Source organism: Hippoglossus stenolepis, chromosome 19, assembly GCF_022539355.2.
Source record: "Hippoglossus stenolepis isolate QCI-W04-F060 chromosome 19, HSTE1.2, whole genome shotgun sequence".
Taxonomy (NCBI): domain Eukaryota; kingdom Metazoa; phylum Chordata; class Actinopteri; order Pleuronectiformes; family Pleuronectidae; genus Hippoglossus; species Hippoglossus stenolepis.
In genome coordinates this window covers 20,404,740-20,429,739 of record NC_061501.1, presented here as the reverse complement: position 1 = coordinate 20,429,739, position 25,000 = coordinate 20,404,740, and the positions used below count along the sequence as shown (strand labels likewise).

Below are 25,000 nucleotides of genomic sequence, written 5' to 3'. Positions count from 1 at the left end.
GTCATCAAAGTTATTAAAAATTAAAGCTGAAGCAGATTCATGTGGGATGTGAAATGTTGACAATCACATTAGCTCCTTAGACGGACTGAGAGAATAATCTGATTGGTTCAAGAGGAGGTCATGTGACACCTGCTCAGATTACAAAGAAAAGTTTCTACGATTATTTTATAAAAAGACCATCACTCTTTTCTTACAACGCGTTAGCAAGTGAGCAGATTAGCATGTGGAACGTAAGATCTCATCTGATTTGTGGTAAACAAAAAGGATCAATGAAACAACAAATCCTGATTCATGGCTACCATGTTGTTACCACAGCAACACACATAAATGGCACAAATATCGCACGACGTCAAATCACATGACTGGGGAGAGGATGGTGATTGGTGGTTGTTCCTTTTCACACTGCTGCTGAAACTATTGACCACAAATCAATAATCTGACCTCAACCCTGATTTATTATAAGAGACGGATTAGGTCCAGGTCTAGATCCAGTACTGGACTGATCAAGTACTGGTGAGTACTGGGTGAGTACTGCATCCTGATCCAGTAAAGGACTTATTGAAAATTGGTGAGTACTGGTTGAGTACTGGTCCAGATCCAGTACCGGACTGATTGAGTATTGGTGAGTACTGGTTGAGTAACTGGTCCGGTTGAGGTCCAGGTTCTTGGAGCTGCAGTGTGAAAAGAGCAGAGTTCAGAGTCCTGGAACAGAACATACCGGTTCGACCAATGAAAAACCGCCCAGGACTCTGACAGGAACATTTCAACAAGTCGGCAGATACACCTTCCACTACGCTCTCTATCTCTGTTCTTATTGGCTCGCCTGTGGGCTGACTGACCAATCAGAAACTCAAACAGCCCAACCAATCAGGAGATGGGCGATGTGGTGATTTATGATTGGATAGATGACAGAACCACTACAACAAAAATAGCAACCAATCAGAGAAGGAGAGATGGACAGAGCTGAAACCTGACTGGTCTGCAGTGAAATGGTGGGAGGAGTTGGGGATTGAGATGTTACAATTTCACAAAAAAATGTTATCACAGCGGGTGGTGGGTGTGGCTTAATGTGCAGCAGTGACCCCCCCAACATGACCCCCTTAGCCCCAAATGTAACCACTTACCATTAATGGGCACTTTACACAGAAAGATACAAGAGAAGAAGAAGAGAGAGGAGACAGGGTATAAGCAACAACTTTAGCTTTAGCCTAGCTGACCTAGTGCTAACACACAGCTAGCATGAATTAAACAGAAACCTTGCTCCTAGCACTATAGTAGCTATTTTGTGAGAGCTAGCCACTAACAAGAAGTGCCTATGCTAACCTGGCTAACCTTTGCTAACAGTAGGACCTATAGCCTCGGCTAACGTCAGACCCTGAAGCCTGAGGAGAGAGAAGAAACAAGAATTTATCGAACAGTTTTCTTTTAGCTTTTCCCTTCAACAGTAAACTAACCTAGCCGACCCTTTAGCACCCGAGTTTAGCCTAAACTGGATAAACAGAGATGTGATTAAAAGGTCACAGCTGCAAAGTGAGATTTGAAATTTGTATTTTTTTCTCCGAGGAAAAACAAAGAATGAGAGCGTGAGGGTTAGTTATGTACATGATGTAAAGTCTTGGTGCAGATTAGCTTCACTGGGTTGAGTCAAATAAACGTGTCATTAATATGCATCTAAATTGTTTTAATAAAATGTAACAAGTTCCGGATTCAGTTCAGTCTGAGGTTTGATGTAAACTGGTTCAGGACAGAACCTGGTTTCAGTTTAAATGGTAAAGTCATCGTGTCGCATTCACTTTACATTTTTGAACCAAAACCACCATCGTTTAAAAAAAGCTAGTTAGCATTAATTCATTAGCTTTAGCTGCTAAAACTTACATTTTCACATTGACTTTGAAAATGTCATTATATGGATTAAAAACAATTAACGCAGAATCACATTTCTCTATGTTTTCTGTCACAAACGTAAATACATTTAGTTCAGCCTGTAATATATAATCGTTTATATAATATATATTGTATAATCTTATTTTATATCATCTTATTCACAAAGTGCTCATCTTTGCTCCTAACACAGTATGAACTCTTTACGCTGATGATTGTGTTTTTTTGATTTGTTTCTTGCTCATAAGATAAAATCTAAAAATCCTCAAACATCTGAGAATCCCAACCAGACGTCCAGATGTGGACAGACGGCTAACCCCACCTCTGACTGACTCCTTTTATTCTTTTCTTTTTCTTTACTGTTTTCCTCCCCCCCGTCCACGTGGCCGTGTTGTGTCCATGCAGAGGTTGGAGGTCAGAGACAGACGTGACGTCAACACGACACGCAGGAATGTTGTGGATGCAGGGATGGAGTGAAGCCCACCGTCGTTTCAAGAAATAAAAAACAGGTAAATAACTAAAATAAAATAAAAGACTGAACTTATTTCACTTAATCAATCTAACGTTTCCAAACGAGAAGCAAATGGATAAATTAATTGATTAATAAAAGATGAGAAATAAAAACAAAAAAAGTAAAAGTAAAGTAATAGAAAATAAACACAATCAATCTGAAAATAAAAAGTTTATACAAACAAAAAGCCCCAAAAACTAAATGAAACTTCCTAACGTTAAATTAAAATTACATAATTTCATGATGAAGGAAAATCTTCAAAAATCAAAAACCCAAAGAACAAAAAGCAGCCGGACGAGAAGCAAGCAGGGATGGATGGAAGCCAGAATATCACTCTCTCTTTCTCTCTCTTCTCATTCTCTCCATCCTCATCTCTGCCCTTTCACCTGTCTCTCTCTTCTCTGTCTGGCCTGTCTGTCTCTATGTCTACCTGTGCAGGTACGATTGTCTGTCCTACAGAGGAAAGAAAGGAAATGTGTCTCACCCAGAATGGCCGTCGGTACGAAGGGATCTGCCGTCAGGACACGTCAGCAGCAGACAGACAGGTAGACAGACAGGTGGACAGACAGGTAGACACAGACAGGTGGACAGACAGGTAGACACAGACAGGTGGACAGACAGGTGGACAGACAGGTAGACAGACAGGTAGACACAGACAGGTGGACACAGACAGGTGGACACAGACAGATGGACACAGACAGATGGACAGACAGATAGACACAGACAGATGGACAGACAGATAGACACAGACAGGTGGACACAGACAGGTGGACACAGACAGATGGACACAGACAGATGGACAGACAGATAGACACAGACAGATGGACAAAGACAGGTAGACACAGACAGGTGGACAGAGACAGGTGGACACAGACAGGTGGACACAGACAGATGGACACAGACAGATGGACAGACAGATGGACACAGACAGATGGACAGACAGGTGGACACAGACAGGTGGACACAGACAGATAGACACAGACAGATGGACACAGACAGGTAGACACCGACAGGTGGACAGAGACAGGTGGACACACAGACAGATGGAGAGAGACAAGTGGACACAGACAGATGGAGAGAGACAGGTGGACACAGACAGGTAGACACAGACAGGTGGACAGAGACAGGTGGACACAGACAGATAGACACAGACAGATGGAGAGAGACAGGTGGACACAGACAGATAGACACAGACAGGTGGACAGACAGGACAGAAGGAAAAGAAGAGAAAAGAAGAAGAAGGAGAAGTCAGCTCTCTACATCTGAAGTCTGCAGTGTTGGGCGGACAGAGGACGAGCGAAGCCAGGTGAGGACAGGGTTAGAGGACAGTGCACCCACCTCCCCAGTCAGCAGCACTCGGCCCAGCTCTGGCCCAGTGTCAGTAGCTGGAGTCAGACCAGTATACCGACTGATCATGGCCCCACCTTTGATTGATCAGTTGACAACATCTGGTTCCCAGCAGCGACCAGCTGTGACGTGAATCACACTTTCTGACAGAATGATGTGTCTTTAAAGCGCCAACACATCAGCTGAACCAGCAGAGAAGTAGAACCACCATCCTGTGGTTGTGTGTCTCCACCAATCACAGCAGTTTCTGTCCCTTCACAAGTTCCTGACATATTACAGTCACAATAAAACAGGTCACAGTGACCTTTGACCTTTGACCACCTAAATTCTAATCAGTTCATCTGTGAGTCTAAGTGAACATTTGTACCAAATTTGTAGAAATTCCCTCAATGTGCTCTTAAGATATCGTCTTTACAAGGACAGGATGGACAACCTGAAAACATAATGCTTCTGGCCACTAGGTGTCGCAAACGCAGAGACATAACCTTATTATGTTCATGTTCACCCTGAGTCAGACTTTCAAAATAAAAGCAGCTGCAGCAGTTACCTGGGTAGTAGGAGTTGGGGACGGAGGTGCTGATGGTGTTTGACTTCAGGGTGAAGGAGGACGGAGACGAAACAGCTGCAAACAACACATCAGAACCTTCATTTGTATTCTTAAATCAATTTATCAATATATTTATTAAATCTATTTATTTTATTGATTATTGAAACTGTTTTGAAAATAATTTGAGTGTTTTTTAGAAACGAAAAAAGGTTTTTCTTTTTCATAAACGATGGATAAGTGTTTATCTCTTTTAAACCTGAGATGAACATGCAGGGAGATAAAGGAGAAGATGGGATGAGAGAGGAGGAGAAGGTGCAGCAGGAGCTGAGAGGAGGTGACAGCCTGAGGGAAGGTCGACTCCTCCGTCCTCTCCTCCTCCACCATCCCTCCATCAGCTCTCTGCCCTCCGGCTGTCTCTCTGACAGTCCGTCACTCCGTGATAAAAGAGTGGCTCATCCCTCCTCCAGTCACTCGTCCCTTCATCACTCCATCTCTCTCACTTTGAATATCAACGTCTGAACGTGGAGGAAGAGGTTATTCATTTATCACTGTTTACAGACAGACAGGTTCACAGAGAGACAGACAGACAGGTGAAGAGACAGATTCACCCGTCTGTCTGTCTGTCTCTCTGTGAACCTGTCTGTCTATCTCTCTGTGAACCTGTCTGTCTCTTTGTGTGTTGGACAGGAGGACGTCTCTTTTCGTCTTCGTTTCTCTTTCTTTCTTTGTCTCAGAAATCCTGATTATTATTATTGTTGTTTTTCTTTTGTCTCATCGTTCTTTTCTTTTCTTTTGTCTTGATTCCTTTTGATTTTCTCTTCTTTTCTCTCGCTCATCTTCTTTTGTTGTTTTCTTTCAACTCATCACTTTCATCATTTCTGTTTAAACCTCATCTCATCTGACTTCATTTCTTTCCTCTTGGGTCTAATCAGCTTCTCTTGTTTCATTCTGTCTCTTTTCTTTCTTCTCTTTTCTCAGTTCTTATTTAATCTCGTCTCACTTAAGCTGCTGGAAACTAAAGGCTTCAACTTTTTTTTAAACGTCTGAGGCCACAGACATAATAAATAATAAATAAACAGAAACCACTCACTGAATACGACTGTGGAACTCTCGCGTGATTAAACGTGACTTCAGAAGAAAAACAAACATGGAGGAGGAGCCATGTCATGTGAAAAAACAAGATGGATGAAGTCATGGCTCAGAAGGCGTTAGAAAACATTTTGCAGCGCTGATGTTGGTGAGTTGAAAGTGTGTTGTTTTTTTGTCACAGCTTTACAAATACGCATCATCCGGCTGGTGACGCCCAGAATCAGTAGCAGTAAGATTATTTTGTAAACTCACGCTTCAGGATTATTTGGGCAGATGATCGGCACAGAGTGAACGTGGTAATGCCCCTGAGGTTATCAGACAAATGTAAGCTCAGCCCGGTTCCCCTCCAGCGAGCAGCAGCATTTAATAAACCACATTCCAGGTTTGTGTGTAGTTATTTTTTTTTTTAGAGCGTGTGATGAGTATATTTGATGTGTATTTGATGTGTGTACTCACTGCGTCCATTCAGTGTGTGTGAGTGTGTGTCCACCATGGTTGTGTGTTGGGAGTTGTTGACCATCAGAGTCATTTCCTGTCTGGAGCTCAGAGTTTCCTTCCTCTTCTTCGCCAACTTCCTGTCAAGACAAAGAAACACGACACAGTCAGACACCTGCAGGTCACCTCTGAGGGACCTGAAGGACCTGAAGAACCTGAGGAACCTGAAGGACCAGAGGAACTAGAGGAATCTGAGGAACCTGAGGAACCTGAAGAACCTGAGTAACCTGAGGGACCTGAAGGACCAGAGGAACCCCGAGGAACCAAAGGAACCCGAGGAACCCGAGGGACCTGAAGAACCTGAGGAACCCGAGGAACCTGAGGAACCTGAAATACTAGAGGAACCTAAGGAACCTGGGGAACCTGAGGGACCTGAGGAACCCGAGGGACCTGAAGAACCTGAGGAACCTGAAGGACCAGAGGAACCCGAGGGACCCAAGGGACCTGAAGGACCAGAGGAACCTGAGGAACCCTAGGGTGTTAAGGTGGTATTGTGGGTTTGGATATTGTAACCCTCACGTGGACGCAGCCCTGGTGTCATGAACGTAGACGTTACTGTGACATTCTTGTGTAGATTAATGATCAGTTACTCACAGCAACATTATCACCATGTGAATGTGACGTGGTTGTCATGACAACGTGACCTGTTGCTCATCGTCTTCTGAGAATCAGATGTTTGAGTAAAAACTTGACGAGCTCTGGATTTAAGGTGGAATCACTGTTACACTAAACTGACACATGATTGATTTACAGTAACAACATCCATCACTGACTTTATATTTATAACAAAGGATAAACACACGTTTAACTAAACATATGAAATATATTGCACCGAATAAACACGTCTCCACATGTCTTATAAAAAACATCTCTTGTGTAACTGCAACATCTTTAAACCACATCAACATCCTCTGTTTGTTCATCTCCCATCATGTGAATCCACACACACACACACACACACACACACACACACACACACACACACACACTCTGAAAAACACTCAGTCGTTTGAAAGCCTTGATGTATTTTCTCTCTTTCTATTCCGAGTGTGTGAATAAAAAACATCCATTTGTCCGATTGCTCTCTCACACACACACACACACACACACACACACACACACACACACACACACACACACACACACACACACACACACACACAGTAGTAAGTTTAACCCTGACCTGAAAATGTAGAAGGAAAAAAAATATTTAAATATATAAAAACAGGCTTTTAAAGTTAAAAGTAAGACGTCAGTGAAGCTGTCTGTGTGTGTGTGTGTGTGTCGGGGGTTAAGATGGAGGACGGTGAAAGCGCCCTGAGGCGAGGCGCTGCCCTCCTCCCCCTCATGTCTCCTCTTTCTTCTTCTGTGGTTTAGTCAGAGTAAAAACCTGCAGCGTTTCTTCTTCTCTGATTCAGACCTGAACACACACGCACACACACGCACACACGCACACACACGCACACACTGCAACACTGTGAAAACCTGTAGACTCTTGGTTGCAACCACACATAATAATAAAACAGTTATACAACCACAGACACACACAAAATGTTTCTGTTTTTTTCAAATAAAATCTAAGTGTTAACGTTTCCTTGTAACCTTTCATCTTGATTAATTTTCCTGACGACCTCTGACCCCAAACAGAATCCTGACCTTTGACCCGACACAAACATTGAAAAGCGACGAAAGAAAAGACAAAGAGAGAGAGAGTGGGAGGTGAGCTCGCTTTACCAAGAAAATACTGCATCAATACAGCTTTTATATCTGTCTTCAATAGATAGATAGTGTGTGTGTGTGTGTGTCATGACATCATCAGTCAGGTGTCAGAGGTTGAGTGATTTAGCAACACTTACCATGAACACACACACACACACACACACACACACACACACACTGTCACACTGCGTGTCAAGGCTAATCTATGCTAATCTAATGAGCGACAGGACAATGATGTCAGCAGTAATGGATGTCAGAGTGTGTGTGTGTGTGTTTATGTGTGTGTGTATCTTTTCTCCTTGTAAGGCTCATTTGATCAGACAGGTTTATTACAGCCAGCTAATTCTATCAACCCTGCTTCACAGCACACACACACACACACACACACACACACACACACACACACACACACACACACACACACACACACGGTGACCTGAGGAGGAGTGTGTGAGCATTTCCTGTCTCCAGGAGGAGGCGTCGGTTGAACCTGGAGGGAAAGTTTTTCTGTATTTATGGATCAAAACTGTCTTTCACTGTTTCTACTTTCTCTGGAAACAGAACGAATCACTGAGAGAGAAGCTGAGGCTCAGACTAACATCCCGACTGATCCAGAGACTGATCCAGAGACTAATATCTAGAGACTGATCCAGAGACTGATATAGAGACTGATCCAGAGACTGATATAGAGACTGATCCAGAGACTGATATAGAGACTAATATCTAGAGACTGATACAGAGACTGATATAGAGACTGATATCCAGAGACTGATCCAGAGACTGATCCAGAGACTGATATAGAGACTGATATAGAGACTAATATCTAGAGACTGATCCAGAGACTGATATCCAGAGACTGATATCCAGAGACTAATATCTAGAGACTGATATTCAGAGACTGATATCTACAGACTAATATCTAGAGACTGATCCAGAGACTGATATAGAGACTGATATAGAGACTAATATCTAGAGACTGATCCAGAGACTGATATAGAGACTAATATCTAGAGACTGATATCCAAAGACTGATCCAGAGACTCTTATCTAGAGACCGGGAAGAAATGAGCATAAGATCTCAGAGTCCAGACCAACACCAAGAAGAACTACACGCTGTTGTGAGAGAGCAGAACAAAACCCTGACCAAGTTTTAAAGACCAGAAGATTAGGGTCTGGATTAGAGGTCGAGGGTCTGGATCAGTGGATGAGGGTCTGGATCAGAGGTTTAGGGTCTGGATCAGAGGATGAGAGTCTGGATCAGATAATGAGGGTCTGGATCAGAGGTTTAGGGTCTGGATCAGAGGATGAGGGTCTGGATCAGAGGATGAGGGTCTGGATCAGAGGATGAGGGTCTGGATCAGAGGATGAGGGTCTGGATCAGAGGATGAGGGTCTGGATCAGAGGATGAGGGTCTGGATCAGAGGTTTAGGGTCTGGATCAGAGGATGAGGGTCTGGATCAGAGGATGAGGGTCTGGATCAGAGGTTTAGGGTCTGGATCAGAGGATGAGGGTCTGGATCAGGGTACAGGCAAGACACATTCAGAGTTGAGGTGGTAGGGTGAAAGTGACAGGTGAGGGGTCAGAGGTCACACAGGTTACTTACAGGTAGTAAGTGTAGGACTGAGAGTTTCTTCGTCTGAGTGGTGGGGGGGCAGAGCGGAGGGAGGGATGAAATGGAGGGAAAGAAAAAACAGAAAAACAGAAAAAGGAAAAAAACTGATTAATGTCTCGGAGAGAAAAAACAAACAGATGAGTTAATATATTGTGTGTGGAGGTGGAGGAGTGGAGGGTGGTGATTGGCTGATACAAGGTGTCAGTCAAGGTGTGAGGGGGAGGGGACACATCTGATTGGTTAATGTGTGAATGTGTGAGAAGACGGACAGACACAGTTTCTATAAAAAAAGGTCTCAAACATTCAACATGTTCATCACATCAGATAAATAAAAAGTTTGAGTTTGAATCCTGAGCCGCTCCCCTGACCCCTGACCCCTGACCCCTGACCCTCAACACTATCACTTGGATTAGTCCAGGTACAAATCATCGTCTTCAAAAATAAACTACGATCAGCGACCGGATGTAAAGACTCCCGCAGCAGTAGTAGTACTGAAGTAATGATAGTGGCGTGGAGCCATGGTATTGAGGTCCCGCCTATATACGAGTTCCTGACCAATCAGGAGTCAGTCTCAGTCTGTTTTTCTATCATCAAATCACTAATTAAAACCAAACTGATCAGAAACAGTTGAACAAACATCCGTGAGATAAGAACGACCTGAAATGACAGAAACATCTTTGACATCTTTAGTTTGCTCCATGTCCCATCTGCTAACATGGAGGAGGAGGTTTATGACCTATACTGCGGCCAGCCAGCAGGGGGCGATAGGCTTCATCCTTATTAAGAGCCTCTCGTCAGAACATAAATGGACTAATAAATCAAAGTTGTCTCTTCAGGTCTGATAAGAAGCTCATCACTGTCAGGTCAAAGGTCAAAGGTCACAGCCTCGCGCTCCGTTTTCTGCTGCTTCTCCTTAACCATCATTAAACATTGTGTTCAATGACATCACCAGGTTATGCTCCTGACAAAAGAACAAGAGTCCAGACTCAGAGGAAGCGGCGCTGTTTTAATGATGAGGAACATGAGACACAACGAGCTCTGATCATCCTGCAGCCAATCACAGCCTCAACGCGCAGCTTCCTGTTTTCACTGTGACTCTAATGAGTCTGACCTCCGTCTGGTCGCGGAGTGGAAATCAAACGCACCCCGTCAACATTAAAAACCTCATTAGCCACGAACAAACGCCTCTCTACCTTTCTCTCATATCTGTAACACAGATCTGAGCTTGATCGACCGACAGATGAGTCCAACTCAAACTCACACTGTGTGTGTGTGTGTGTGTGTGTGTGTGTGTGTGTGTGTGTAAAAGTATCTATGTGTGTCTCTGTAGCCTGAAGCCATTCAACTCGAGGCGACTTTGGAAAAAAGAATAAAACGCTCTTTCATCTAAATTTCTCTCTTATCTTCAACGTTCTCAAAACACACAGGCTGTCTGTGTAAGAGTGTGTGTGTGTAGTGTGTATATATTAGAGTGTGTGTCTCAGTGGGATTGTGGGTTTGATGTTGGAGAATAAAGTGGGTCCACACACAGTTTAATGGTGATTACTGCTGCAATCTGCTCCATTATTCATCCTCATCATCCTCACTGTCTCTAAATGTGTGTGTGTTAGCATCACCTCATTATGTTCACAGTTAGTTTCTTTAGTTCACAGTTTGTAAAGCAGCAGTGAACGCAGCACAGTGAGCAGCAGCACAGTGAGCAGCAGCACAGTGAGCAGCAGCACAGTGAGCAGCAGCACAGTGAGCAGCACAGTGAGCAGCACACGTGAGCAGCACAGTGAGCAGCAGCACAGTGAGCAGCAGCACAGTGAGCAGCAGCACAGTGAGCAGCAGCAGCACAGTGAGCAGCAGCACAGTGAGCAGCAGCACAGTGAGCAGCACAGTGAGCAGCAGCACAGTGAGCAGCAGCACAGTGAGCAGCAGCACAGTGAGCAGCACAGTGACACAGTGAGCAGCAGCACAGTGAGCAGCAGCACAGTGAGCAGCACAGTGAGCAGCAGCACAGTGAGCAGCAGCACAGTGACCTCTTCGGCCACCAACAGTTTTAAAATATACGAGTTACATTTATTTTATTTAACGATAATGTTTGCTAATGATTGTATTTCTCATTATTGGAGCCATAACAGTAAATAATATTAATGTACTGCAGCACAATCAGTGTTTTTCATTGATCAATGTAGATCTGTGTTTGTTTAAGTGATCAATAATTTGTATTGATTTAACAAAACAATGCTTCCATTTATTCAATTACAGAAACAGAAGAAAACAAACAGGAATCAGACAGAGAGACAGGGGTGTGTGTGTGTGTGTGTGTGTGTGAGTGTGTTTGTGTGTGTGTGTGTGTGTGAGTGTGTGTGAGTGTTTTGTGTGTGTGTGTGTGTGTGAGTGTGAGTGTGAGTGAGTGTGTTTGTGTGTGTGTGTGTGTTTTCTTACCGTTTCTTCATCAGCAGGATGACTCCAAGGAAGATGATGATGAAGAGCAGAACGCCAGCGATGGCTCCAGCAATCTTCACCGTGTGATCCGACTGATTCTCCTGCTCTGGTTCTGGTTTTCTGGTTGCAGCTCCTGAAACAATTAACCACTATCAACCGCTGGTAACTACCATTAAGCAACATTAACTACCACTGGGTAACCTGTCAGCAACATCAGCATCAGAAAGCAGCTTCGGTCCCGTTGGCATCAACTGGTTCATTTATATACGTACATAAAGATGTGATAATAATTTCTAATAAACATTAAGTGAAAAACTGATCAAAGAAATTGATAAATGATTTGTTGATAATTAATAACTAAGTGTGTGTTTGATAATGGGATAATAAAACCATCAGTGTGTTTCAGGTTGAACATGTTGAAGATGATGAGCCCAGAGTCCTTCTCCCCTCACTGAATAATGTGATGGGATGTCAGCGCCATGAAAAACCCATTACCCTGCTGTGTGTGTGTGTGTGTGTGTGTGTGTGTGTGTGTGTGTGTGTGTGTGTGTGTGTGTGTGTGTGTGTGTGTTCTCTCAGTGTAATATCCTTCCAGATGACTCTGTAGATGAGAAACGTTCAGGACACGACGTTACTGTTGAGCTGTGTAATGTGTCATTTTAGACCTACTACACTTTTCCAATCAGAACCTGACAACAGCCATCAGTCACTGTGTGTGTGTGTGTGTGTGTGTGTGTGTGTGTGTGTGTGTGTGTGTGTGTGTGTGTGTGTGTGTGTGTGTGTGTGTGTGTGTGTGTGTGTGTGTGTGTGTGTGTGTGTGTTAAACTGGTCAGAAAAAAAAAGATGTAAAATTAGAAACAAAACTTTCTCATTCTGGTGGTTTATGATTCCCTCAGAATAATATTAATAATAATCATTATTATTTAATGAATGAATGAATTATCTGACAGCAGTCGATCTTACTATAACCTGGTTGAGTTCCACACAGAACCAGAAGAAACACCAGTGGAACCAGCTCAGTTTTGTTCTGGTGTTTAACTGAAAAACAAACTGACTGAGTCCAGGTACCTGAGAGAACCTGTTCCCACCTGGTGACTCAAGGGCTCACTTGAGGCTCCGCCCACACTGACACGTTTTCAATTTCAAACTAAAATAATATCTGCGCACACTAGCACACCTGAAAACACACGTCACATGTCACTGGTCATGTGGTGTAAACAGGAAGTAGATTGTCTCTGCAGTTGGTTGCTTAGTAACGGTGAAGAGTCAGAGCAGGGATTTCTTTTCTCTGAGCGACGACGAGGTGGAACTGTAACTGACAGGAAGTGTTAGCGACGCTTTGTGTTCACCGCTGGTAGTCGAGTCACGTGACTGATGAGAACCAATCAGGAAGAGATTGTGGGCGTCTGCGTCATCGTTTACTAAAGTCTGTTTCTGTTGGTCCAGACTAAAACACAACCCCAGAGTTTTCAAACTAAAACGAGAAGAGTTTACACAAGTCTCCAGCAGGTGTAACCTTAGCAACAGGGATGTGTTTTATAACTGAAATGTATCAGTGTGGGCGGAGTCTGAGACGTTAACAGCAGGTGTGAACAAACTGAGCAGATTTCAGGTGAAATAAGGTGTTTTTTATCACCCCCTCAGAAGAAGAGCGAGACTCACTGTTTTCAGTTTAAAGGCTATGAAAGCACTGCTTTGAAGGCAGAATTTATATATATATATATATATGTGGGTGTGTGTGTGTCACAGTAGGCCATAGAGAAGCTGTTTTTTTTTTTATGAGAAAAATCTGCTTCAGGGCTTCAACCAGTCATGCTGAGTGGGAGGTGTGTGTGTGTGTGTGTGTGTGTGTGTGTGTGTGTGTGTGTGTCTGTGTGTGTGTCTGTGTGTGTGTATAAGGCAGACAGCTGTTTAGAGTATTTGAGGCCTGCTGGCGACACAAGATCTCTCACACACACATAAACATAAACGGTCGATGGAAAGTTTACACCTTTAGGCTGGTAAATATTTAAATGTAATTTCCTACCAGCTGTGTGTGTGTGCTCTTATTTTGAAAGAACAGTAGATGATCAGCTGCTTTTATTTTGACAGACTGACTCAGGTTGTCGTTAATAAGAAAAACAGTTTGAATAATTAGAGATACACAGGAAGTGACCCACAGTCACAGGAAGTGACACGCTCAGTGCATCTGTGGCTGCGTTGAAATAGTACATTTCTCTTAAGAACCTTCTTAACTGAGTGAAATGACCTGAAGTGTTTCATAAAAAGATCGTTTCTAATTCTCTGAATGATGAGGAAAGGAGCCTCAATGCTTCCTAACTTATCTCCTTTAGCAGAGGAATCATCAGACCATCCTTTATGAAAGGAACGAAATCTGTGTGTGTGTGTGTGTGTGTGCCAGTGTGTGTTTGTCTTTGTCTTTGTGTGTGTGTGTGTTTGTGTGTGTGTGTGTGTTTGTGTGTGTCTGAACATGGAACGTTTCTATGTGTCTGTTGTGTTTTGTCTGACCTGTCAGCTGCTTGTCGCCTGCTGCCGGGGCGACTCGAATATACGGCGTCGTGAGCTGGGTGACGATTATAGCAGCTGTTCATCCAGGAAGGCATGCAGAGAGAGAGACAGTCAGATAGACAGGCAGAGAGAGAGACAGGCAGATAGACAGGCAGAGAGAGAGACAGGCAGATAGACAGGCAGAGAGAGAGACAGGCAGATAGACAGGCAGAGAGAGAGACAGGCAGATAGACAGGCAGAGAGAGAGACAGGCAGATAGACAGGCAGAGAGAGAGACAGTCAGATAGACAGGCAGAGAGAGAGACAGGCAGATAGGCATGCAGAGAGAGAGACAGTCAGATAGACAGGCAGAGAGAGAGACAGGCAGATAGACAGGCAGAGAGAGAGACAGTCAGATAGACAGGCAGAGAGAGAGACAGGCAGATAGACAGGCAGAGAGAGAGACAGGCAGATAGACAGGCAGAGAGAGAGAGACAGGCAGAGAGACAGGCAGAGAGAGAGACAGGCAGACAGACAGGCAGAGAGAGAGAGACAGGCAGATAGACAGGCAGAGAGAGAGACAGGCAGATAGACAGGCAGAGAGAGAGACAGGCAGATAGACAGGCAGAGAGAGAGACAGGCAGATAGACAGGCAGAGAGAGAGACAGGCAGATAGACAGGCAGAGAGAGAGACAGTCAGATAGACAGGCAGAGAGAGAGACAGGCAGATAGACAGGCAGAGAGAGAGAGACAGGCAGATAGACAGGCAGAGAGAGAGACAGGCAGATAGACAGGCAGAGAGAGAGACAGGCAGATAAACAGGCAGAGAGAGAGACAGGCAGAATGACAGGCAGAGAGGAGAGACAGTCAGACAGACAGAAAGAGAGAGACAGGTTGCAGCAGTGGTTTGACTTGAGGCAGAAACATTAGTAACATCATCTTGCTCTGCTGACATCATCACAACCTGTCTCACATCATCACCACCTGTCTCACATCATCACAACCTGTCTCACATCCTCACAACCTGTCTCACATCATCACCACCTGTCTCACATCATCATCTCACATGTTATCACATGCCCTGTCTCTCATCAACCTGTCTCTCATCACCACCTGTCCCATCATCACCACCGTCTCACATCATCACAACCTGTCTCATCATCACAACCTGTCTCATCATCACCACCTGTCTCTCATCACCACCTGTCTCACATCATCACCACCTGTCTCACATCATCACAACCTGTCTCACATCATCACAACCTGTCTCACATCATCACAACCTGTCTCACATCATCACAACCTGTCTCACATCATCACCACCTGTCTCACATCATCACAACCTGTCTCACATCATCACAACCTGTCTCACATCATCACAACCTGTCTCACATCATCACAACCTGTCTCACATCATCACCACCTGTCTCACATCATCACAACCTGTCTCACATCATCACAACCTGTCTCACATCATCACAACCTGTCTCACATCATCACCACCTGTCTCACATCATCACCACCTGTCTCACATCATCACCACCTGTCTCACATCATCACAACCTGTCTCACATCATCACCACCTGTCTCACATCATCACCACCTGTCTCACATCATCACCACCTGTCTCACATCATCACCACCTGTCTCACATCATCACAACCTGTCTCACATCATCACAACCTGTCTCACATCATCACCACCTGTCTCACATCATCACAACCTGTCTCACATCATCACCACCTGTCTCACATCATCACCACCTGTCTCACATCATCACCACCTGTCTCACATCATCACAACCTGTCTCACATCATCACAACCTGTCTCCCATCATCACCACCTGTCTCACATCATCACAACCTGTCTCACATCATCGCCACCTGTCTCACATCATTGAATCAGTGAGATGATGTCAGCAGAGCAGAGAAACACACCTGAAAGAGAAGCTCGTTAATCAATCAGTCAATCAGGTATTAGTGAGCTCAGGAAGGAGTGAGGACAGACCGCTGCCCCACCGCCGTTGATGATGTCATGATGATGTTTTGTGTTGCAGTGTAGCTGTTGTCATGGTGACAGTGAGAACAGATGTTACACGTCGATCTGAACGATCACGTTAGTCTGGATTATCTGATCCAGAACGTCATGGTAACACTCATACTGAGACGTGTGTTAACATTCAGCTGAAGTTCACTTCTTTACATTCACATCAGCTACGCTCTGCAAGGCATCATGGGTAAAGGAGGGGGGGACCCCTGGGAGATCTGGTTGGCTGCTGCAGCGTGACTGACAGGTGTCAGGGGACCACCAGAGCCAATCAGCATCAGGTGTCGTTAAACACTACAACTGTGCTTCAATAAAAGCTGATTAAAGCTGAGTGTGTGTGTGTGTGTGTGTGTTTTAGCTTGTTTAGCTGCAGTGTTTAACAGCTCTCTGGATGCCCATACAATCCTAGTCATTAGCCTTGTGTTAGCCTAGCATTAGCGAAGGGCGTAGTGTGTGTGTGTGTGTGTGTATGTGCAAGGACAAGGACATCAGGTCGTCCTGTCGCTGGAGGACGGAGTGAGGGACAGGTGTCGGGAACTGACAACCATCTGTGGGTCATTATACTTCTGGATGGGACCAGCATGCTAACCATTAGCCTAGCACTCCAACAGCTAACTGCCATCTGTGTCTCATTACTCAGAACATCCTGTTAGCTAGTGGCTAATTTAGCAGTGAAATCCAGTCCAGCAGAAACCAGGTCTACACAGCTAACTGTGCTAACGCTAACAGAGCAACACTCAACGTACATAATCTAAATAAAATGTTATGAATTCAAAATAAAATGTGCTTTTAGATAAATAATGTTTTAAAAATCAAACTAAATAATACTTGAAGTAATGAAGCAATAAGACCTGCAGGTGGCGGGCTGATTTAAAAAGTAAGAAAGGGCCCCTCATCTTTCATAATAAAATGTAATCTCTTAAAATAATGTTCTTTCCACCTTTCAAAATAAAATGCTCTAATGCCTCTCAAAATATTATTTACCTTAAAAATTAAAATTAACTAGATTTCATTACCTTTAGTGGCCACTCGCACACAGTCGATCTTTGTCTCCTGTTAGAGAGAGAAGAGAATTAGTTTCCTGTCAACACCAAAGCCCACACACACACACACACACACACACACACACACACACACACACACACACACACACACACACACACACACACACACACACACACACACACACACACACACACACACAGTCGTAAACAGAGCGGACAGAAGGCAAATGGCTGTGGATCAGTGCCTGTGCTGGCACACTTTAGAGATAACACACATATACACACATTCAGACACACGCAGATTGTGTTGTGTTGTGTGTTAATTATTGACACTGTGGGGTTTATAATTGGTGTGTGTGTTGAATAATGCAGCAACACTAGTGCTTTTTACTGTCACCAAACCACAGAGACACTCTGCTGCTGCTGTGTGTGTGTTTGTGTGTGTGAGCATGAATATTCATGAGCTCTTGAGGTTAATTTGTCGTCTATTTGTTAAAACCAGAAAGACGCAAGATGTTCTCTCTCGCCTTTCACCAAAACTGTGTGTAATAGCAAACAATTACCTTTTCACACATATTTGACAAAGTGCACACAGTCACACACACACAGCCCCCACTGCAGCCTATTAGTGCCGCGGGTCAGGCTGCTGGAACTAGCTCCACTCATATTAAACTGTGAGTGTGTGTGTGTGTGTGGGCATGTCTATCTATAGTTATGAGGGCCAATTTTGGTTCTATACCATCATTGTGAGGACATTTTGGTTGGTGCTCACAAATTAAATTGGCTTTTTGGGGCTTCAGACTTGGTTTTAGAGTTAGAATTAGGTTTATGTTAGGGTTAGGCATTTAGCTGTGATGGTTAGGGTTAGGGGCTAGGGAATGCATCATGTCAATGAGTGTCCTCACAACTATAGACAGACACACACGTGTATGGGGTGTGTGTGTGTGCTGGACCTCTCTGTCTAGGTTTCGCTTCTCTGATTTATTATGACAGACAGCAGAGAAAAGTGAAGGAAATTGAAAGGAGAGAATAATGTGAAGCGTTTGTTATGAAGAGACGAGTGTTTTTTGTTCTGGCAACGTCGAGCTCTGCTGAACACTGTGATTGGATCCTGACAGCCACCAGTCCTTCACAATCCAGACACTGTTTCCTCCTCATTAACTAAGTGGAAAACAGCTCATGGATGATATGAAGCTTCTTTAAACCAGTCCTCCTTTTATCACCTCTGACGTCCATCATTAAAAAACATCCAATAATACACCGAACAAAGACTCTTCTCTTCCTGATAACTGCAGAAGCAGAAGGGTGAACTACGTGTTACCAGAGGACAGGTGAACTACGTGTTACCAGAGGACAGGTGAACTACGTGTTACACGAGGACAGGTGAACTACGTGTAACCAGAGGACAGGTGAACTACGTGTTACCAGAGGACAGGTGAACTACGTGTTACCAGAGGACAGGTGAACTACGTGTTACACGAGGACAGGTGAACTACGTGTTACCAGAGGACAGGTGAACTACGTGTTACCAGAGGACAGGTGAACTACGTGTTACCAGAGGACAGGTGAACTACGTGTTACCAGAGGACAGGTGAACTACGTGTTACCAGAGGACAGGTGAACTACGTGTTACCAGAGGACAGGTGAACTACGTGTTACCAGAGGACAGGTGAACTACGTGTTACCAGAGGACAGGTGAACTACGTGTTACCAGAGGACAGGTGAACTACGTGTTACCAGAGGACAGGTGAACTACGTGTTACCAGAGGACAGGTGAACTACGTGTTACCAGAGGACAGGTGAACTACGTGTTACCAGAGGACAGGTGAACTACGTGTTACCAGAGGACAGGTGAACTACGTGTTACCAGAGGACAGGTGAACTCACCCCATTAGCAGTGCTGACGGCCTGATAGTAGATACCATAACTCTTATGAGGCAGCAGAGGAGCGTTCCAGTAACCACTGTACGTCCTGTTGTCACCTGTTAAACACACAAACACACACAGACTCAAGTAAATAGGCATACCTAACTAACAAGGTAACTGTCTAGCTAGAATCATACTAACTAACTAACTAACTTACTACAAGACTGAGTAAGATACTGATTAGCTACTTGCCAGCTGACTGACAATTTAACTACTATCAGTTACTTACTTAAGCAACACTCTGACAAACATACTGACTTGTTTACTGGCGATCGAAGTTACCAAGCTTACTAACTACCTAAATTTACTAACAGAGGCTAACAAGCTAGGATCGCATATGGCTAAAAAACTAATTTCCTAACTACTTTGGCAACTAAAGCACTATTAATATAACATAAAAGTTAGCAAACTAAGTCAGCTGGTAAGCAGCTAATTTAAAAACAACATACTGGTTGGCTAACAATTAACAGTTACCAATGAAGTTGGTAAACTAAGTCAATAAATCAACGATTTAGCTAGCTAGCTAACTGACTGACAAATTAACTATTTTACTAACCAGCTTAGAAATTAACTCAAAAAGTTACAGGCTGATTGACTTATTTCCTTTTACACTGCTATGAATTAGCTACATATTTATATTTCTAATTCACTAACTGGTGACTGACCGACACAGAAGGGTATGGGGGCCCTCATCTCACTCATCGGCAGCTCGGCGCTGAAGTAATACTGCGAGTTGAGCAACGTGGCGTTCTGGAAGTGAATGGGCACCGGGTAACAACGCAGGATCTCTGCAGTACCTCTCCTATGCCTGCGGGGGCGCTCCTCCTCCACCACCACCTGGTACTTACTGAAGACAGATGACAGACAGGTTCATTCATTAGTTAGTTGGTTTTATACATTACCTTTAGGCAATGATTTATCTAATGTGACTGATTTATTCCACTATGCTAAAAGAGCTGCTAGCCATTTAATTAGTAGACACTAGCTTGTTAACTAGTTAGTTTTAGCTAATCAGAGTATATCTAGTTAACCACTCCATCACTGCCCATAAGCAAATGATCACTTGGTCCATGGTTGTGGTTCGTCTTTAGTTAGTGAGCTAACCAGCTAATGTGTAACCAGGTAATCAGTTAACCTTTGTTTCTATATTAATTTGATCATTTGTTTCTATGATACTTTGTTTTGCTGCTTTCACGAGAACAGTTCATATGAATGGTTAGCCTCTGTAGCTTCTACATGCTTACACTAACGTTATTATCAACATCCATGTTGCTGTTGCCTAGCAGCAGTGTTTTCATGACTAATCCACTTGAACGCAAACATTGTAACCATGAGTTCCTGAGGTCCATTTGAAGGCGGCACTTATCCAGGTGCATTTTGGGAAATGTAGGATCAACTGTTAGAAGTCAACTCCTCTCAGGATCTTTTGAATTTAAGCGTTTAGTTTTGATGCTGTCGGAGAACGTGGACTTGATTTCTGTTCACATGCGACTCTGACACGTTAACGTTCTTGGTGATCTTGTCGTCCAGCTGTTGGTTCATGATTCAGCCTCAGAGAAAGGTCAGCTCTGCCTCTCCTCCACTCCATCACCCTCTCCTTCTCTTTTATTAACTCTCTCTCTGTAACTTTACAACCGTCTGAAATTAAACTGATAATTCATTTCATCCTGTCTCGGCAGGTATTAAATCCTTTATGTAGATAAAATACATTAAGACACAAGAGTCTACAGGAAACATCCTCGTTCCTGAGCTGACAAGAACTTAAAATAAATCCCTCTTCACATCCACCATGAAAACAAGATGCAGGCCAATACCTGCTACCTACTTGTGGTGTCATGAACGATGCTTGTTACCACGGTGATTTAATGTTTCTTGACGACTTCTATTGTGGAACTTCATTACATTTTTATTCTGTTGCGTAAAAGGAGCAAAAATGTAACCGGTGGAGTTGAGTGATGTGATACGATGAGAAGGATGTGAATATGTTTGTGGGTGATCTGTGTTTATTCTGAATGACAGAACTACAGAAATTTGACATATGAAGATGGACGACACATCTTCACGTCTTCCTGTTAATATCTCCGATACGAACGCTGCCATCTTGTGGCAAAGACGTCACTTGCAGTCACAGTCTGAGCAGTAGTGATCGTGGGGTGGAGCCACTGTATCAAGGTCCCGCCCATACACGCTCTCAACCAATCCTGAGTCAGTCTCAGTCTGTTTTTATATCATCAAATAACTAATTCAAACCAAACTGATCAGTAACACTTGAACAAACAACAGTGAGATAAGAACGACCTGAAATGACAGAAACATTTATTTAACGTCTACTTTGATTTTTTAGTTTGGTCCAGTTTTGGCGGCCGGTCACTTTCTGTTTCTACCAGCAGGTGTCAGAGTTCACACATAAACACAGAGCTGCACCTGAACGCACCACAGTCTGAGTCCTGAGGGACCGAACAAACAATAGTCGTGTTTTTCATGGGAACCAGGTTCAGGACAGAAGTCATATATCACCACACACACACACACACACACACACACACACACACACACACACACACACACACACACACACACACACACACATTGAGGGTGTGGATGGTTAAACTGCAGCTTTGTCACATTTCCTGCAGGACAGGAAACTAAAGGAGGACAGGAAGACACACTGTAACACACACTGCAACACACACTGTAACACACGTATGTATTGTTTAATTCCCGCCTGACAGAGACAGATTCAGTCATTTCTCTGTCCTCTTCCTCCTTCTTTCTTTTCTTTTTCTCTTTTTCTTCTTTTCTTTCTTGTCGTTCTGTCTCCTCCCCCTCACATCTCTCTCTCTTCTTCTCTCTTTTATTCCTCTCTCTGTCTTTGACAAACCATCTCCAATCACATTTCTTCACGCACACTTGTTGTGTGTGTGTGTGTGTGTGACAGTAATCTGATTACAGCTGCAGGTCGCCCACGGCAACACCTTTTGTCTTACAATGCAGGGCTCTTAAACCTCAGTGTATGCGTGATGACTGTGTGTGTGTGTGTGTGTGTGTGTGTGTGTGTGTGTGTGTGTGTGTGCCCGAAGGCTAACACACACACACACACACTCTGGTGTCAGAAGAGACAAAAGCAAAGTTAAATATACAACCACAAACATGAAATTGTACCTCAGAGCAGAATCTGTTCAATGTGATGGATTCTACATCAGCTATCATGTCAATTAACACACCGTACATCACACACACACACACACACACACACACACACACACACACACACACACACACACACACACACACACACACACACACACACACACACACACACACACACACACACACACACACACTTTACATCCTCGGCCTGGTTCCTGTATAAATCAAAACATGAATCTTGTTTCAGTTGAAATGATTTTGTGTTTTTGTTGGTTTCTTGTGTCACATGTTGTTATGAACATGTGTCTTCACTTGTTTCATGTTCTATCTGAGGAAGGTCTTCATCATGCCTGGAACACGTCTCTTCTGTGACCACAGCCATGTTATTTCTGAACACAGCCTGGCAGAATGTTAACAGGAGAAACCGTGTGAACCTTGCGTGTTGCTCTGCGTATTGACACACGTGTGTGTTCTCTCAGTTACGTGTCACTGCTGTGATTGGACTCACTGATCAGAAATTGTTCATAAAAACAAACGTAGACTCCGAGTCCAGGGTGACCAGCAGGGGGCGACTCCTCTGGTAGTGTCTATAGAAGTCTCTAGAAAGTGACTTCTCACTTTATAACGTCAGGAAACATTCAGGAGTTTCTGTCTCAGTCTCTAGTTTCAAGTCTTCTTCAAACAGCTGATGTTCATTTAGTGAATTATGATCATTTAGAGTCAAACAGACCATAAAGCACCGGATGTGTTGGGGGGGGGATACCACAGTGTGACTGACAGCTAGTCCCATCCAATGGGTGCAGGTGTAGGTGGGCGTATCCAGCCTTCAGTCTTAATATGATGCTGGACATCATGAGGCTTCAGAACGTCAGCCCACTATCGAAGACACTCATGACAATTTGGCTTCAGGGATCCCATAATGCATCACTGTCTGCTGAAAGCTTGAAATCAATATGTGATGTTGACAACAAGTGAAATGAGACGACATCATAGTGACAAACAGCTGAGTCTAATAATCAATAAAAGGTTTTATTGTGATTATTGATCACAGAAGTTGTGGCACACTGCACATCAGGAGCACCGGGACATTTCCCGCTGGCCTGATGCTCTTAAACTGACAAGTTCACCAGGTCAGTCAGGTGACACTGCAGTGTTCCAGGCCTGAGGCCAAACCGCCGCATGAATTAATGAGATAACTAACAAATTAATTAAATAAACTTTTATTTTAATATTTAATATTATGAATGAGCAATGATAAGTAATAAATAAAATGAATGATAAGAAAGTAGGACTGCATGTGAAACTACTTCAGACTTAAGAAATTAATGATTTCTCATTACCACTGTGTGAATAAACTTTATAATGAAGGAAAACTGCAATTCAAGCAACACAATAAGAGAAACTACCTGTTTCCACAAATTCATTTCCCTTCACAATGACAGTTCACCACCTCAGGGTCTCACTCTGACAACATCAATCTGATGTAGAATTTCAAACTAAAAGCCCTTGAAATATCCTTTTTTCAGGGTTTTGGTCGTGGAAACAGAGAAGCAGATTCTTATGGCACTTGACAGATGACGTCACTGAAAAGATGTCAGAGTTCAGTGAGTCACTGCTGCTTTACTCAACAAATGGAGTTAGCTGCAGAATCCGAGGTCTGGTGCTTTGCGTGAAAAGGCCTGATTATTGTCCCAGTCCGACCCTGGATGTTGTTTTGTTTGAGTCACGTTAGAGGTCGAAGGTCAACAGGAAATCTCTGAGATCTGAGACTTTTATTGTTGAAAGAAGAGACGAAGAGTCAGTTCATAAACCACTGTGTGTGTGTGTGTGTGTGTGTGTGTGTGTGTGTGTGATTGACACATTAGCTGTTAATCCCCTGTTAATCCTCGTGTTAGCAGCGGCTCTGATTAGCTCCGCCTGCAGATCGTTAATTAACCAAATCCCTCGTCACAGCCCGGCGACAGAGAGCAGACAGCTGTTGACATGGCGACTGTTACCGCGGATACTGCCTCCCTCTTGGCCCCCTGCGATGGAGATTTAACAGTGTGTGTGTGTGTGTTACCTGACTGGTGCTCCTCGGCTCTGAGCTGGTCGCAGCAGGATAGTGACGGTGGAGTCGGTCTGGTTCAGAGGAGACTCCTGGTCGTACGCTGGCATCAGCGGAGCTGAGGAAGAGCACATGTGTTTCTTTTACACCTTTTGAACTCACCACAGAACATTTACTTCAGGTCAGAGCCCCAGAGCCTCCGAGGCCCCGTGTGAATAAGTGATAAAAGTTTGACATCAGATCTTATTTTGAAGGATCGTACCTGAGATCTTGGTGGTGAACTGTGTGATCACTGGAGGTCCGAAGCCTTTAACGGTGGAGGCTCTTATTGTGAAGGAGTAGGTGGAGCCTGGGTAGAGGCCCGTGAACACGTGGCTTGTCTCATTAGTCGGTTTGAATACCTTGCCGCTCTGATTGGACAGATCGAACTCTGTGTCGAAGGAGCTCAGAGCTTTGTAAGAGATCTGTGGATAGAAGTGACGGACATGTCTGCTCACTGGGGCTTGTGGGTAATGTAGTCCTAACTGTTAGAGTGAGAGCACTGTCTTTACACCATTTAGAATGTTTATGTTTATTTCTGATATAACTCAATCAAAACAAAAAAAATAAACTTAACATTCTGTCAGTGTAATAACATGCATTATAACATGTGCAATAAATACAATAACCTGTGTTATGACACATGTAATAACATGTGTAATAACAT

At 43.7% G+C, this 25,000-nt stretch overlaps 1 protein-coding gene across 12 annotated transcripts in view; it reads right to left on the bottom strand.

Annotated features, from left to right (window-relative positions):
• LOC118098535 (receptor-type tyrosine-protein phosphatase mu) overlaps positions 1–25,000 on the bottom strand; it is an 89,976-nt gene that overhangs the window by 20,913 nt on the left and 44,063 nt on the right. For 3 of the 12 annotated variants that reach the window (XM_047344654.1, XM_047344646.1, XM_047344648.1), the window contains exons 13-23: positions 24,557–24,758; positions 24,310–24,412; positions 19,763–19,944; positions 19,059–19,153; positions 17,184–17,220; positions 14,143–14,217; positions 11,635–11,767; positions 5,832–5,950; positions 4,287–4,361; positions 2,877–2,903; positions 1,125–1,136 (exon numbers count right to left, since the gene is read on the bottom strand). In XM_047344654.1, coding sequence (XP_047200610.1) covers positions 1,125–1,136; positions 2,877–2,903; positions 4,287–4,361; positions 5,832–5,950; positions 11,635–11,767; positions 14,143–14,217; positions 17,184–17,220; positions 19,059–19,153; positions 19,763–19,944; positions 24,310–24,412; positions 24,557–24,758 — 1,060 coding nt within the window. Of the gene's footprint in view, positions 1–1,124; positions 1,137–2,876; positions 2,904–4,286; positions 4,362–5,831; positions 5,951–9,192; positions 9,226–11,634; positions 11,768–14,142; positions 14,218–17,183; positions 17,221–19,058; positions 19,154–19,762; positions 19,945–24,309; positions 24,413–24,556; positions 24,759–25,000 lie in introns of all 12 variants that reach the window. The other 9 variants (XM_047344643.1, XM_047344644.1, XM_047344645.1 and 6 more) reach the window with 8 other exon arrangements.